Raw genomic sequence first — 17,083 nt, 5'->3', positions numbered from 1 at the left:
AAGCTGCCTCTTCTTTTTGATGCCTTCCCACGCTTTCCCAGGCACAGATATTTGCTTCATTTTCAGCGCTTTCATAGCTCACTCTATTGTAATTATTAGTTTATACTAGCTAGTGATTCTTTAGGACAGGGCCTGTGACATTCATCTTTGCATCGCTCTTTCCTGACAGTGCCTGGCATAGACAACCCTCAAAAGCTTGTTGAATGAATAGCACTGAACAACAATGTAAGAAGTTGTTAGAAAGTGGAGTGTTCTGTTGGGAAGTATGGAATGTAAATATGTCAACCTAGCTGTTTTGTTTCCTCTGTCCAAATCTTAAATTAAGATTTCTCCTCCCCAGCAATAGATCTCGTTTGGATATTCTAATCTAGTGTTACAGAGAGACTGCCCTGGGCTCTTGCACTAGAAATAAGGTCATGTGAAGCTGGGCTAAAAGTAGAATTAGGTCTAAGAGCACACATTCTCAAATATCACAGCAATGGGAAATGTAAAAAGTAATAGTCTCACTAAATTCTATAAATACAAGTCCTATTAATAAGAATAAAGTCTCAATTTCTACCATCATACATAGCTTCTGAAGACCTTCTTAAACCATGTAACTGTTTTATCATCCTCATTCTATGTCTCAATTGCCTTTAAATTCCTCCTTGGTCCATTAGTATCGAATTACACTTAACACAAAATGCAAATGTGTATCAATCCAGAAGCATACATTTTAGCTTCCAATGCATTAAAGTAAAAGATGGAGTAATTCACTAGTTTAAATGATTTTGTCTTAAATCATTGATTTAAATCACTAGTTTAAATGATTTAGTCTTTCTACAATTACCACTCATAGGTTTCATTTTTAGGTAGAGGTAGGTTTCATTCTTAGGAGATCACATTTTAAGGCAATAATATTTTTTCAGAGTAATTTTGAAGTCAAATTAAAAATACCCCAAAATGTAGTTATATTTTTATGTTTATTTATTTATTTATTTATTTTTTATTATTTTATGTTTATTTTTTAAACTGAAGTTAATTAAAGCAGAAGCTTATGAAGTCACTTGGGAAACCATTTCCTATAACAATAGGGTAATCATGGATTTGGGGAAGATATTTACTCCATTAAGGAATAATAATCAGAATTTAAAAGTTGCATATATTTTTGGTTATCATACTAATTTTTCTTTCGAGAAACATAGACAATGAGATTGATTATAGTTGTGGGGTTTTTTTCCTCTACCATTATCAATAAGCACATTTCTCTGGAGTCTATTTGAGAATCAAAAGCAAGCATTCTGGGCTTCCCTGGTGGCGCAGTGGTTAAGAATCCGCCTGCCAATGCAGGGGACACGGGTTTGAGCCCTTGGCCGGGAAGATCCCACATGCCGCGGAGCAACTAAGCCCGTGCAGCACAACTGCTGAGCCTGTGCTCTAGAGCCCGCGAGCCACAACTACTGAAGCCCACGCTCCTAGAGCGCGTGCTCCATGAGAGAAGCCACCGCAGTGAGAAGCCTGCATACCGCAAGGAAGAGTAGCCCCCGCTTGCTGCAACTAGAGAAAGCCCGTGCACAGCAACGAAGACCCAACGCAGCCAAAATAAATAAAATAAATTTTTAAAAAAGTAAGCATCCTTTATGCATTTATAAGGTTTTCTTGAGCAGCAATGGATGAGATTTTTGTCAGTTGTCTGTGAAATGAGAAAAATTAGATCAATGTAGAGACTTCTTTTAAGTAAGGCTAAATTGATTCAAGATTTAAGGACTGTTTTGTTTTTTTCTTTTTTTTGGCCATGCCATATGGCATGCAGGATCTTAGTTCCTGGACCAGGGATCGAACCTGTGCTTCCTGCAGTGGAAGCACGGAATACTAACCATTGGACCGCCAGGGAAGTCTTTAAGCACCGTTTTTATTCTGACATTATGTCTTTCCTAGTTAGGGAAGTTAATGAGAACTTCCTTTATAAAATTATGGTAATAGTGGGTGGTAAAGGAATCCACATTCAAGATATCAGAACAGGAAAACACAAGTTAGAGCAAAAACTTTCATAAAGAATATTACTTCCAAAAGAATGTAAATAAGATTTAACCCTAGAACCCCACAATCCAAAACTTTTTATTCATTAGCAAGCCCCCGAACAGTTAAAATGATTGTTTAAATGAGAATAATATGTAAGAATAACAATTATGTAATAAAATATTAGAATTTAAATAAAAATAACGCAGAAGCTTTATATAATGCTTCCCTTTTTTAAAAAAATGAATTTATTTATTTATTTTTGGCTGCATTGGGTCTTCGTTGTTGCACGCGGGCTTTTCTGTAGTTGTGGCGAGTGGGGGGCTACTCTTCATTGTGGTATGCAGGCTTCTCATTGCGGTGGCTTCTCTTGTCGCAGAGCATGGGCTGTAGGCACACAGGCTCAGTAGTTGTGGCTCGCGGGCTCTAGAACACAGGCTCAGTAGTTGTGGTGCACGGGTTTAGTTGCTCCGCGGCATGTGGGACCTTCTCAGACCAGGGCTCGAACCCATGTCTCCTGCAGTGGGAGGTGGATTCTTAACCACTGCGCCGCCAGGTGAGCCCTATAATGCTTCCCTTTAAAATGTCAACATTGCACTGAACGGAAGAATTAGGTGGACATGCTAAGCTGCTGCACTAAAAGTAATCACCATAACATTTTGGCTCTGGGAATCAGCCAGAGAGAAGCATGGAGCAAAACCTATTTCAAACTTAATTAAAAATAAAACCAATTGTATTTAGAATAAAGTCCAAACTCTTTTACAATGATCTATAGTACAAGGCCCTAAATGACCTAGTCTCTGCTAAGTCTAACCCCTGGTTCACTGTGTTTCAATCCACTGCCACCAACATTGCAAATTTTTTCCTACTTCAGAATCCTTGCCTTTACTCTTGCCTCTGCCTGGAATGCTCTTTCCCCAAATCATCAGATATTTGGCACTTTCTTATCACTCAGATTTCAGCCCAAATGTTACCACCTCACAAAGATCTTTTCTAAAGTAAAAGTACTCACTGTTACCATTGCTCTCCATAACAATATTAGCTTGTTTTATTGTCTTTATAATATGTATTGTTATCCAAAATTAACACATTTATGAATTTAATTTTTCATTGCCCTACTTCCTGAACAATAATGTAAGCTTCAGTTCTCTGGTTCATCATTGTATCCTCTAAACCTAGGATAGTGGCTAAGATAACAGTAAGTACTTAATAAATGTTCATTGAATGAATGAGTTATACTTATTTAATTAAATCTAAGACAGTATTGACTGTGTGATACATCATTATTTATGTACCAGCAAGAAGAAAATGTTGCCATTTTCACTGTGACATAGGGAGTTCCTTGGCGATCCAGTGGTTAGGAGTCCGTGCTTCCATTGCAGGGGGCATGGGTTCCATCACTGGTTGGGGAACTAAGATTCTGCAAGCCGTGCTGGTGCAGCCAAAAAAAAAAAAACCAACACACTATGACATAATACTTTTATTACTTAGAATTTTATATTTATTAAAAGGGCCCTTTTAAACTAATTTAGACCTAGTTTTTTAAAATTATGTCACACTTGTGTGTATATAAAGCAAAAAAAAAAAGCAAAGTAAATTAGTTGAGGTATTCCTAAAACTTCTTTACTAGTCCAACTCTTCTGAATCTCTTTCTTTTTAGTAATAAATTTGAACATGTTTTTATTTTTTATAAAATTTATTTATGGCTGTGTTGGGTCTTTGTTGCTGCGTGCGGGCTTTCTCTAGTTGTGGCGATTGGGGGGTGCTCTTCGTTGCAGTGCATGGGCTTCTCATTGCAGTGGCTTCTCTTGTTGCAGAGCACGGGCTCTAGGTGTGCAGGCTCAGTAGTTGTGCCTCGTGGGTTCTAGAGCGCAGGCTCAGTAGTTGTGGTGCATGGGCTTAGTTGCTCCGTGGCATGTGGGATCTTCCCAGACCAAGACTCGAACCATTGTCCCCTGCATTGGCAGGCGGATTCTTAACCACTGCGCCACCAGGGAAGTCCCTGAACATATTTTGAAAATGCCATACATCAAGAGGCACCATAAAAAAATAAAAAACCAACAGACTAGGAGAATATATATTTGCAACATATAAAACTGACAATGTATTATCATGAATGTATAGTAAATTAATACATATCAATCGATAAGAAAAAAATCAAAGAAAAGGAAAATGGAGGAAAGACTTGAATGTCTATATTAAAAAAATCTCTGTATAGGCAAATAAACATTTGAAATTATGCTCAGCCTCATTAGTAATCAGGGGAATGCATATTTGTTCTGAGATAATTTTAGGCTTACAAAAGAATTAGAAATACAGCACAGAAAGTTCCCATAAACCCTTCACCCAGTTTTCTATTATGTTAATCTTACCTCACCATAGAACAATTTTCAAAAGTAGGAAATCAACCTTGACCCAATAATATTAACTACAAAATTAATTCGAGTTTCACCAGTTTTTTCTCTAATATCCATTTTCTCTCCTAGAATCAACTCCAGGATCCCATCCTACATTTAATACTATGTCTCCTTAGTTTCCTCTATCCTATGACAGTTCCTCAGCTTTTCCTTGTCTTTCATGACCTAGATGCTTTGGAAAATATTGGTCAGTTATTTTGTAAACCTCCCTTAATTCAGTTTTGTCTGATGTTTCTCTTGATTAGATTGAGGTTATGCATTATTTGGAAGAATGTTACAGAGGTTATGTATCCTTGTCATTGCATTGTATCAGGGCTTATATGATGTTGAAAAGTATTATTAGTGATGTTTACCTAATCAATTGGTCAGTGTTGTCTGCCAGGATTCTTCATGGTAAAATTACTGTTTTTCCCTTTATAATAATTAAATATTGTGGTGGAGATACTTTGAGACCATACTTGATTGAACAGTGTCCTGTCAAAATTCATGTCTACCCAGAACCTCAGAATGTGGCCTTATTTGAAAATAGGATCTTTGCAGATATAATCCAGTTGAAATGAGGTCATACTGGACTAGGGTAAACCCTAATCCAACAATCAGTGTCCTTAGAAGAGGGAAATTTGGACACAGAGACATATAAGGAGAACACCATGTGAAGACTGAGAAGGCAGAGATTGCAATGATGGAATGCCAGGAGTTGCCAGAAGCTAGAAAAGGGGCATGGAACACATTCTTCCTCAGACCCTCCAGAAAGAACCGACCTGCCAACACCATGATTTCAGACCTCCAGCCTCCAGAACTGTGAGAGAATAGATTTCTGTTGTTTTAAGCCATCCAGTTTGTGGTAATTTGTTATGGCAACTCTGGGAAACTGATACAGAGACTATGCAAATATCCTTTTTCTGTTTGAACTTTAGTCCACTTATTTTAGCATGCATTGGTGGATCTTGCTAATAAATCTCTTGTCTCATAGATGTGCAGGTTTTTCCACACAGAAGTATTCTTGGGCCACCAAGAATACTGGTAATGCAGAATTTCCTGAGTGTTTCATTGTTGTCTCCAGGATTTTATTCCAAGCTGCCAAAAGCCACTGTGGTAGGCAGAATTTTAAGATGATCACCAAGATTCCTATCACCTGGTACACTTGCTGTGTATAATTCCTTCCTCTTGAGCATGGGCTGGGCTTGTAGATCTTAGAGAATATCACTTATATCTCGTCAATGACAAAAGGGATCATTGCAGATATAATTAAGATATCTAATCAGTTGGGTTAATCAAGAGGGAGCTTATTCTGTGTGGGCCTAACCTAATCAGGTGAGCTCTCTCTCTCTCTCTCTCTGTCTCTCTGTCACTGTCTCTGTCTCTCTCTCTCTCTTTTTCTCTTTTTCTTCCCCCTCAGTGGCTGGAGACTTTATCTTGGCCATACCGGCAGCATGTGGGATCCTAGCTCCCCGACCAGGGATCGAACCTGTGACCCCTGCATTGGGAGCACACAGTCTTAACCATTGGACCACCAGGGAAGTCCCCAGATGAGCTCTTAAAAGGGAGTCTAGAGGTAGAACGCAGGGGAAGTCAGAGATGATCTCCTGTGAGTTCTACACCTGCAAGGAAATGAATTTTGCCAACAACCACGTGAGTATGGGAGAGGGCCCAGAGCCTTAGACAAGATGCTAGCCTCGGATGATACCTTGACTTCAGCCTTGTGAGATCCTGAGAAAACCCAGCTAGCCCTGCATGGACCTGTGACTTACAGAACTGTAAGATATTAAATAGGTGTTGCTTTAAACTGCTAAATTTGTGGTGATTTGTTACATAGGAATAGAAAATGAATACAGCCATACTCCAAATTCTTATGCTGGCACTCCTGATTTTACAGTAAGTGCTAATGGAAAGTTCACAGAAAACAGCTAAACCCCCATTCCTTTCTCAAATTGTCCTTAGTTTGTTGACTGAAATATCAAGAACTTGACTTTATCCAGTCACACCACCAGGAATGCAAACCAATTTTCTTATGCTTAGAATCAACTAGATGACAACCCCTACATGTATAAGACATACCTCAATTTCAGAGACATTAAAGTATGAAATAAAAATGAATCTTAGGATCAATAACATACAGAAATCCATTTCTAGGAGGCTAGACGAAATGCTGAGTGAATTGTAGTTCATTGAAGCTCTGAAGGTTCCACTTTCTCTTAGGCATTCTTGGAGAGTGACAAAAGAAAAAGCATCATCTGCTTTCCACTATGAATATTAGTGGATAATAGTCCTTAATTCACTTTGAAAGTTGCCATGAGACAACTGCAAGTGAAATAACTGCGGAATACGAAATACAACTGCTTATAGTGAAACGTGTCTAATATCAATGAGGTAGATGGAGGAAGAATTAAAAATTAGGAGTCAGATATTAGCAAGGATTTTTAAAAAAATGTATAATTTTATTATTTTATATGTATGTATGTCTTAACAATATACTGTAGTCACATGATGAAATCTAGTACATCAATGAAAATGAATGACAACTATATACAACACAATGAATCTTAGAAACATAATGAAGAGTGAAAAAAATCAAATCCCCATAGACTACTATACAGTCTAATACCACTTTCATAGAGCTCAAAAAGGAGCAAAACTAAAAAATGTCACTTTAGTGTTATACACATATTTTAGGTCTTTTCTCATGTGATAAAACTATTAAAAAGAGGGAGCAGAGGGGTAGAGACAGGAGAGGAGCACAAATAAATAAATGTAACATATGGGTAATGTTCTATTTTTTAAATTAGGTGATGAATTATTATGCTTGATAATTTGCATGTCACATCTTTTTATGTCAAAAATTACATTAAAACATAAGGGCAAAATTATGCATAATGTGTTGACAAAATTTATATTTGCATTGTTGCTTTTTAAACTATGCTTATTTTATCAGTCAGCGTTCTTAATTATAGTCAATTCAGGTTAATTTTAACAAAAAGTGATTTTATTAAAAGCTAATAATTCTCAGGTAATCCTCAGGATCTCTGGATAGCCAGAAAACCAGAATTAGAGGCTATACAACCTCTATAATCACTTCAGATAATTGCTTCAGTGAAGACCCCACTGTGTCCACTGGGGCAGAGACACTGCAGCTTACACCATTGACTTTGCTGACACTGGATACTGAATGTTGTCAGTACAGCCACTTGCTGCTCCTTCTGTGGAGGTGGATGTAGTAGCCAGTGTTGTAGTCACTGCCTTTATTCAAAGAATTCAGCATAGTTCCCTGCTTCTTTGTATCACTAACTTTTAAGGCAGAGGTATCTTCACTGGCTGCAAAGTGGCTGGGAAAACATCTGACACTTTCAAATTTTTTAGGACGGAGGAAGGCTCTGCCTCATTAGGTGATGGGTTCCCTAACTATAGTATAGGAGTTAGGATAATGGGCAGCCTAAAAAGAAATGTCAGATGTCTTCCGCAGCCCATTCCTTGGCCACTCAACACCAACACACTCCTTTGGCTAATGCTTACACTTGTTAAAATCTATTCAGTGTAAGAGGACTTGTGTCAGACATTGTTAGCTGCTTTACCAATACTGTTTCCTCTTTGCTAATAGAATACTGATTTTATTTGTGGCAGCTATGTCCCCAGCCTCCTTTGCTACTAGAAGTGACCATGTAACAGGTCAGGCAAATGACAAAGGGAAGTCTGTCTGGATTTCTGGGAAAGCGTTGCTTTTCCTCATAAAAGAGAATACATATAGCTGGCATACGACATTTCCCTTTTTTTTTCTGCCTTCAAACATGGACATGACTTCTGGCAGAGCAGCAACCTTCTTGCAACAAGAAAATTGCATGAAGGCTGAAAAACAACATGCTAAGGAGACAGATTTGAAAGACAGAACTGCACCCTTTCCTGTATGTATCAACAGTAAGGATTGTTAAGCACTGATTAAGCATTGTTCTTTTTTTTTTTTTTTTTTTTTGTGGTACGCGGGCCGCTCACTGTTGTGGCCTCTTCCATTGTGGAGCACAGGCTCCGGATGTGCAGGCTCAGTGGCCATGGCTCACGAGCCTAGCCGCTCCGCGGCATGTGGGATCTTCCCGGACCGGGGCACGAACCTGTGTCCCCTGCATTGGCAGGCGGACTCTCAACCACTGCGCCACCAGGGAAGCTCTAAGCATTGCTCTTTTCAGTTGCACGCACATACTCTCAGCTACACCACTCTAAAAAACAGATGACAATTATGTCTCATTCCTTAAGACTCCATTTATTAAATTCATGAAATTTTCTAATATATGGGCTGTGGTGTATCTTTTGCACCATTAATAAAATAGATTTTCCTCTCAAGAACCACTTGAACTCTGAATAGTATTTGGCATTTAAAGGAATCTTAACTTAATGGTTAAGAATATGTTTAAGTCTGGGTTTGAATCTTGGTTTCAGTTTGGAATAATAACAACCTCCTCGTGCCTGAGTATCTGTAAAATGAGGTACAGTTGAAATGGAGATTATATAATAACTAGAAAGCACTAAGCTTTCTAGTTCTACTCATTTTGTCTCTATTGGATTCTCAAGTTGTAAATAGTCCCTCCTCTGTACTCTATACATCCTTATATTGGATTTATCACATTGTTTGCCTCTTCTACCAGATTTTTCTTCAAAAACACTGTCAACGCCTCCCCCCTGCTTTTTAAAATTCATAACTCCAAATCAAGTGCCTAACATAGTAAACTAGACAGTCTCAAACTAGTGTCCTTAGAAGTTATCTGGGATGATTATTAAAATACAAATTCCTAGGTTCCATCCCCAAACTTCTATTGTAGTAGGTCAGTGAACCACATTTTGAGGAACACTGAAATAGATCTTCAATGTTTGAATCAAATTATGCATAAGGTATTAATATAAGGTAATAAAGGTAGGTATCAATAATATTTACGCATTTTTCCAAGATACTTCCAAACGGTTTTAATTTTATACTTTGACTTGTAATCATGTAACTTATGATTTCTAACCATGAGGAAACCTCTAAAACCTTTCAGAAACAACTATTTATAGTTATCTGAACTACAATGTGATAATTAGAGAGTATTTATGAAAAACGCTGTGTACCTGATAGGTTGCTATATAAGTGAAAAATAAACCCTTGCACTTCCTATAATTAGACTCATTACTGAGTAAAATTAGCTGATATTCTCAAAATGAGATTTTTATTAGAAAAGATAAGTTTTTACTAAAATTTTGCACATCAGTCAAGTTCCATCATCCACTGCAAAATAAACTTTCATACCCATTCAGACCAAAGTCAAGAATATTCCTTCTCCCCTTCAATTTTCTAATTACACACTATTTTCATAGTATTAACACCAGCTAGAATTCACATTATATAGGGTGCTGAGAATTCTTGAGGCTCATGCTTCAAGCTTTTGATTTACCAGGGGGAAAAGTTAACATTTAGATTTATCCTGATATCTGAGATGTAAAGAACTTTACAAACAACTCTAAAGGAACATAAAGCAGACACCATGTTATAGTTTAATGGGCCATTTGATTACCTTATCATTTTCACTGAAAACTGGCCATGGCAGCTGACCAATGGTATAGGGTACCTGCCTCCTGAATGGAACTGTGGAACACAGAGTGGCACTTAGGACATATACTGCAAGGCAAATGGCTAGACTAAAAGTTTACATACTCTTAGGAAATGAGATAAAAACGTCCACACTTCGGGTGGAAATTGTTCGCAGGATTCTGAATAGAAATTTGACAAATTCAAAAATGACATATACCGATTCACTACAGCCTACCATTTTAGGCAAAGTCCTTTGGTATTACTGGGATCAGATGCTCTTAGGATATCATGGAGAAATTCTGTTGTTTTATTTGGAGTTAATTCTTTATGGCTGTACAAAAAAAAGGTTACACCACACAAAGCACTAACAAAAAACTCTTTCTAATGATGTGTCTCTCCCATGCAGTATAGTGCTTTCGGTTACTGGGAAATATTGACAGGTTTAGCATTCATTATTTCAATTATTTTGGGGCAAACCTAAATTGATAGTATTACATGAAGTAATTTATAAGTTTGAAATGTGAGTAAACTGAGATGGGGGAATGAAATGATGAGTGGGCCTAGCTGACCACTTAGCATTTGAATCTCAACACAGCTTCTATGAATGTAATAAACTCTCATTAAGTGATACAACTTTGCTTCCTGTGAAAAATGGATCTAGAAAGAAAGCCAACTACTAGTACTAGTAATGAAAGACATCCAAGTAAGTGATGGTTCTTAACTGTAAATGAAAGTTATATATAAACTGTAGAATGTAGTACCTAAGAACTATGATGTGAATAAACCAATTATATCTTCTTCACACTGGGTAAACTACCCAAGCTGAAGATTTCCTAGTAGGACAAAATTGAAAAATTGACTACTAACATCTAATAGAATAAATAAAAGTTACTTTTAGCATCTGAACTAAGAGCACATGTGTGTGTAAACACACACAGGACAAATTTTTCAGCATTCTTTGAACAATACGATGATTATCCTACCACTAGTAAAAAAAACAGTTGACTTATTTTCAAGTATGTTTCCCAGGGATTAGCAATAGGTTCTCTCAAATTAAGAGTAAAGACACCAGGCCATAAAGTGCCAACTCTTAGCACCAGAGAGACTTAAAACATCAAAAAAGGTGAATGACATTACAAATTAGAGAATCTGCCAATCTACTTCTGTGGAATTGTATTATTTTTCTCAAATGGAAACAAATCCAGGTTTATGCCAAATATATTGAAAAAGCTAATCTCTTTTTAAAATTTTTAAGAATTGCAATTTATAATCCTATATAAAATAAAATTGCTGGTTTATAATAAAATGCTCTAAGTTTCAGAGATATGAAAGAACAAAAATGAACTGAAAACAGTTCATATAAATTGAGGTCCCAGAAATGAAAATTAAAAGTAGTCTCTTAGAGAAAGGAATGGTGAAACTCAGTGTATTTTAGTGAGTATTTTCACTAACATACCCCAAAACTGTTTCGTGGACAGCCACTTTTGACTGCGAATTCTAAACTGCCACTTGATACATTTAATCAACGTTAAATCAAGTCTGAGGCAAGACACTGAATGGACAATACTCGAATAGAGAGATAATAACTTCCTTCCTCGATAAACAATCTCTAGCCGTCATTCAGAAGTTGAATTATTTGATAGCTTGGGAAGCAGTGTCCATTGAGTTTTCCTTCCTGACCCGAAGAGACTCACTACTGATGGACAATAATTCTCGAAGTTCCTTATTTTCAAGCTGGAAAAAAAAAGTATATGGTCATTTCAGGTATTTTGACTGTCAAATTGCATCAGAACACATTGTTTTGGGCCTGAAACAGAAAGCATATTATTTTAATTTTAAAAGTTTTAAGGAAACAAAAGAACTGAGAATTTCCTAAAATTCTACTTATTTATTCATTTAAAAAACATTTACTGAGTAATTTCCACATGCCACGTGTTAGGACTACACAGAAAAAAACAAGGTCCCTCTCCACTTGAGGAATTCACTGCTTGTCAAACTCTTTATAGTTCCCACAAGTTTTAGTATTGTTTCTTCTATCTTTCAAATTCCTAATAATAATTTCACTCTGCTCAATCTTCTCTCCTAGACGTCCTACGGTTTTGGAGAAAGGAAAGAAAGGGGGAAAAGAATCACTGGGCACACAGCCAGGTATCACACGCGTGTCTTACATCTATTATCTCACACAATAGGTAGGGTAAGTACCATTGCCTACATCCGTGTTCTCTTTGAGATGAGGACACTGGCCCACAAAAGTCCAAAAACTTGTCCAAACTTAGACAACTTAGATGTGGTATTGCTGGGGTCTCAATCCAATGCCCCTGTTTTTTCCACTTAAAATATTAAGTAAAATTTGTCCCACATTTCCTTAGGCTGTTTCCATAAGTGAGATAAATTAGGGACGGCGTAGACAAGATCATTCTATCATTTTACCTAACTCCTAGCTCCTAATTGGGACCTTGCCACTCCCTTTGATTTCCAAGTAGGGCAGTTTGCACTCTTCATCCTTATTCTCTCTGCAGGAAATTCTGGGAAGCCACAGCATTTTCAGGTTTCACTGAGAGTTAGAGCCCATGGTCATTAAACCTTGTACCATATAAAGTGCTTCCCTCAATACTCTGTATCTCTCTCCTAGCATTTATATACCATTTCATACCAAAATACTACTAGTCTTATTCCTTTCATTAGACTCTGAGCAGGGACCCTGTCTTTTTCTCTCTAGTATTTCTCAAAGGGCCCATGACAGCATCTTGTAATAAGGAACATTCAAATCATCTATTGCAGGGGTCCCCAACCCCCGGGCCTCTGATGGCTTCTGGTCCACGGCCTGTTAGGAACCGGGCTGCACAGCAGGAGGTGAGTGGCAGGTGAGCAAGCGAAGCTTCATCTGCCACTCCCTATCGCTCACATTACTGCCTGAACCATCCCCCCATCCCCACCCCCAGTCTGTGGAAAAATTGTCTTCTACGAAACTAGTCCCTGGTGCCAAAAAAGTTGGGGACTGCTGATCTATTGTAATGCTTTTCCTTAACAATTTTATGGGCACACTAACACCCCAGGCCTTTCTTTGTAAATTACTCCCATTTTTAATCAAAATATTACAGAAAATAGCTTTTAAAAAAAATCAAGACTATCCAATAAAAATTAATTAAAAAAAAATCAAGACTATAAGACTTATAAAATAGACTGCAGTCCCTTGACTTTGTTTCCCAAAGGCAACCACTTTTAATATTTTTATCTATTTCTTTTGGTATTTACTTCCATAATTCTACATAATATGCCCGGTACTGCTATTTCCTGATCATGAAGTTTAGACATTGCCTATTTGAGTTCTTTTTATGGCAGATGAGGCACCTTAGCTCACATGTAATCTGTCCCTTCCACTCTCTCTACCCTCTCAATATGATATCTCAATTTCTAGCTAATACACAGTTGGCATTTTCATTGTTTGCTGCTGATTACATTTCCTTTCTTGAAAAGGGTATGGAGGATGTATTTTAATTTTAAATCAGACCACAAAGGAAACATCAGTACATAACAGTGATAATACAGTGATGGCGTATCTTCCAGAGTCTGAAATCTCCGTAAAATATTGTGAACCTAAAGTATCAACAATCTTACCTCTAATTGTGCTAGTTTTTCCTGAATCTTACAAAATTGATCATCATCCATTTGAACTGCTTTCCTCATCACTTCTCCCATTTCACAGATTCTGTCGATCTGACTCTCAATTTCCTGTGAGGATATTAAGAATAAAAAGGTGAAAAAGTCATCTTTTTTACAGATAGGAAGTTCATGAAAACATGTGCATTATGATGTTAAAAGTTCATTTAATCTGTGGTACAGAGGTTACAAAGGAGTTTCACTACAATCTAAGTCCTCAGAGGTAAAGCCATAATAAAGTTATCTTGTGATATTCACAGATAATTTGTTTTCAAAAGATCAGTTCTAGTCTAACCACCCATTGGACACTGGACACTATCTCTAAATGGCTGTTTAACTTAAATTTGAATACTTTTATTGGCAGGAAGCTTACCATATTCCAAAGTATCTTATTCTATCATTGGACATATCTCTTAGCAAGTTTTTCATAAAAGCTAAACTCTGTCTCCTTCAAGGATCAAGTTTTCTCCTCTGGACCACAGATTATTATCTTGTCCAGATGTAAGCCATTCACATATTTAAAATATCCCTGTGCCCTATGACTTTAGTTAACTGAAGTCATTAAAATGCTTCAAGTGGGATCTAAGATGAAACTTATCTTCCATAAATTCCACTGCAGTAAATAGTGAGGTGTCAATCTATTAATCTAGGATTAAATGATATAGTACCTGTGAATGTACAATGACAACTCTGAAGCACTCTACAAACTTAAGAACAAGTACTCAGTCTCCCAAATTAAATCATAAGCAACCAAAGTATAGAAACTATGCCATGTCTTTTATTTTTTTAAACCATACTTCTCTCTCCTAACAACATAGTATGATGCTATGTAGTTCAGTTTAATAAAAGTTTACTGACCCCCTGCTATGTGCCAAGTACTATGTTAGGGATAAAAGATGAATTCATGCTCCTTACAACCAAGGAGCTTACAGACCAGTGAAATGTACAATAACTACCCAAGTATTTACTGAGCACCTTCAACACTAACTGGCATTCTGTTTGGTGGAAGAGCTAACTAAGCATTCATTAACATCTTGAAAAGAGATCTTGGTGAAGGGGGGAGGAACTTTAGTCTTACTCAAATAAAAGGCCCTGAGCAGCCCTTTACCCCCTTCTTTCTATTCATATCTTTACAAAGCTATAGTAAAACCTACAGCAAATGTGATAAACATGAAAGGAAAACAAGCTTACTTTTCTTCAAAAGCAAACACACAATCTAAAACAATTTCAAGATTTCAATTCATTTAGAATGTATTCATCAAAGTTTCTTACTGCAGAGTGAGACTGGTGAGCTTTCAGGACTGGTTCAGCATCCACTGCTTTTTTAGCAACCATTAACTGTAACATCTGTTTCCGGTATTTGCTCATGATGAGTTCCAAAGCATCCTGGTGTTCCTCCAAGGAAACCCATAGCTCTATCAAAAAAATAAAATAACTTGGCAGTGATGTCTGAGAGGTACGTCCTAAAGCCAAACTCAAACAGTTGGAATTTTATGACACTTCATGTAACATTATGAATCCAAAGTTGTAAGTTAGTGTTTAAGTCCACAGAACTCAACAGTTATGGTCTATGTGAAAAATATCTTTCTAGGCAGTGGCAGCATAATCTGGTAGAAACAACATGGGATGTGGCCTCAGAAGACATGAGTTTAAGTTTAGTTCTGTGAGTCACTAGATTACGACTCTTAAGCAAATCATTTAACCTCTCTGAGCCTATTGCTTATCTGCCTTGTAATAATAAAAACCTTGCTTGTCTACCTCGAAATGAAGATGTGAGAATGTAATGGCATGATACACGTGAAAGCCCTCTGTAAACTGATATACAAATAACTATTCATACTACTATCATTAATAATGTATTCATCAAGCCCAAGAATATACACCCGAGGATACGATTTACCTCTTCCACCTTGCACAAGGAACATAAAAAAACCTTCAATCTTAGCTTTAATGTTTATTTCAATTAATATTTAAACATTAAATTTTAAGTCCTTGAGGATATTCTCTTGTTATGCAAGCCTCCATGTTGGGACACCTAATAAGCCATGCAATAATTCAACTCTACTAAGCACCTCTTTGATAAGCTGCCTTTAAATAAAAAATCAGTAAGACCTTGAAAAGGGTAATGTAACAAACTTTACTGATACTGGGCGAGCACAGGCTAACTTTCCTGTTGAAAGTACTGACTTGGGAGGCGAGAATTCTACCACTGAACCACCAATGCCCCTCTCTGACTTGGAAATACATACAGAATGTGCGCTTTTGTGAACAGTTTTGCAAGAACTTATCAAATATTACTGCATATGAAAAAATCATAACTACACAAAAAGGCCTGACCAACCTCTGTTTTCCTGCTGCAAGTCTCTAATCTGTGTATTCTCTTGGGACAGCAGAATGTGAGGTTTGTATTTGGACATGTCCTTTATATCGGATGCATCCTCTTGATACTGGACAAACAGAGACAGACTAATCGCGCATTAAAGAGAACAGCCGCAGATGCAACTTAATAGGCAGGAGGCAGAGCTTCAGGGCAGCATCCTCAGCCCCGACCCCGCAGAACGTTCTCACCACCGCCCTCTTGGACCAGGACAAAATTCCAGGCCGAGTGCCCACTCTACCTCACCCTCCACCCCTCAAGTGCCCGGAACCCGAGGGCACGGACCCCTACCCTCTGCCTGACCTGGTCCGGAAGCGCTGTCCCCGCCTCCCGCATAGCGGCCACCCGCCGGTGCAGCGCCGCTGATTGATCCACTAGCGACTCGGCGGCTGCATCGTGCTCCCGCAGCCTCTCCAGTAGAGTCTTAGCGTCTGTCAGAATCTTCTCGATGGTGCAGCTCATAGCGGCCCCAGGACGACAGTCGCAGAACCGCTCACCTGTGCGAAGAGTTCAGATCTCCCTGAGCCGGTCTCAGCTTTACAGACGTCACTTCCGGGTACGTTTAAAAGGCGCCTCGGTGGTAGCCGCGATATGCGCTTGCGCAGTGGCAGCCTAGGCGGCCGGTGACCCGCTTCAACCGGCGGCTTTCCTGGAGTCTCGCCCAGGGCACAGCCCTGGAAGCCTGCCCTTGCCCCGCCCTTGGTTTCCTGTTTCCACAGCCTGGTGGTCGAGTTGTGTTAAAGCTGGGCTAGTCCGAGTTTCTCCTTTCCCTACTGGTTTTGATTGATGTGGATTGTTATTGTAACCGTTTTTTTTTTTAATTTTTTTAATATTGGTAAAATATGCATAAAATGTATCATCTTAACCATTCAATAGTAGTAAGTACTTCAGGTTGTTGTGCAGTCATCGCTACCATTCATCTCCAAAACTCTTTTCATCTTGCAAAACTGAAACTCTGCACCCATTAGACTTCCCCTATTCTGCCTTCCTCCCAGCCCTAGGCAGCCACTATTCTACCTTCTGTCTCTATGAATTTGACTACTTTAGTTACCCCATACAAGTGGAATCATATAATGTGAT

At 38.1% G+C, this 17,083-nt stretch overlaps 1 protein-coding gene across 2 annotated transcripts; it reads right to left on the bottom strand.

Moving 5' to 3' along the window:
* Positions 1 to 9,585: 9,585 nt before the first annotated feature.
* On the bottom strand, positions 9,586 to 16,551 carry SIKE1 (suppressor of IKBKE 1). Of its 2 annotated transcripts, none has more exons than XM_004330980.3 (5): positions 16,307 to 16,551; positions 15,968 to 16,073; positions 14,899 to 15,041; positions 13,585 to 13,698; positions 9,586 to 11,700 (listed from the first exon to the last, which is right to left on the bottom strand). In XM_004330980.3, the coding sequence occupies exons 1-5, from the start codon at positions 16,463 to 16,465 to the stop codon at positions 11,599 to 11,601; spliced, it is 624 nt and encodes a 207-aa protein (XP_004331028.1). In that variant the 5' UTR covers positions 16,466 to 16,551; the 3' UTR covers positions 9,586 to 11,598. The 2 variants fall into 2 exon arrangements, with proteins under 2 accessions (XP_004331028.1, XP_019775562.1); XM_019920003.2 differs by lacking the exon at positions 9,586 to 11,700 and adding an exon at positions 11,835 to 12,057.
* Between the last annotated feature and the right edge of the window lie 532 nt (positions 16,552 to 17,083).

This window comes from Tursiops truncatus, chromosome 1 (genome assembly GCF_011762595.2).
Source record: "Tursiops truncatus isolate mTurTru1 chromosome 1, mTurTru1.mat.Y, whole genome shotgun sequence".
Taxonomy (NCBI): domain Eukaryota; kingdom Metazoa; phylum Chordata; class Mammalia; order Artiodactyla; family Delphinidae; genus Tursiops; species Tursiops truncatus.
The sequence above is the reverse complement of the archived record's forward strand: the minus strand, read 5'-3'. Positions and strand labels throughout refer to the sequence as shown.

Excerpts from the sequence above, each read along its gene's own strand:
- SIKE1 (XM_004330980.3), bottom strand. The coding sequence starts at position 16,465 with ATGAGCTGCACCATCGAGAAGATTCTGACAGACGCTAAGACTCTACTG. Across the intron at positions 16,074-16,306 it reads GGACAGCGCTTCCGGACCAG|TATCAAGAGGATGCATCCGA; the intron begins GTCAGGCAGAGG and ends CTGTTTGTCCAG. Across the intron at positions 11,701-13,584 it reads AAAAACTAGCACAATTAGAG|CTTGAAAATAAGGAACTTCG; the intron begins GTAAGATTGTTG and ends TTTTTTTTCCAG.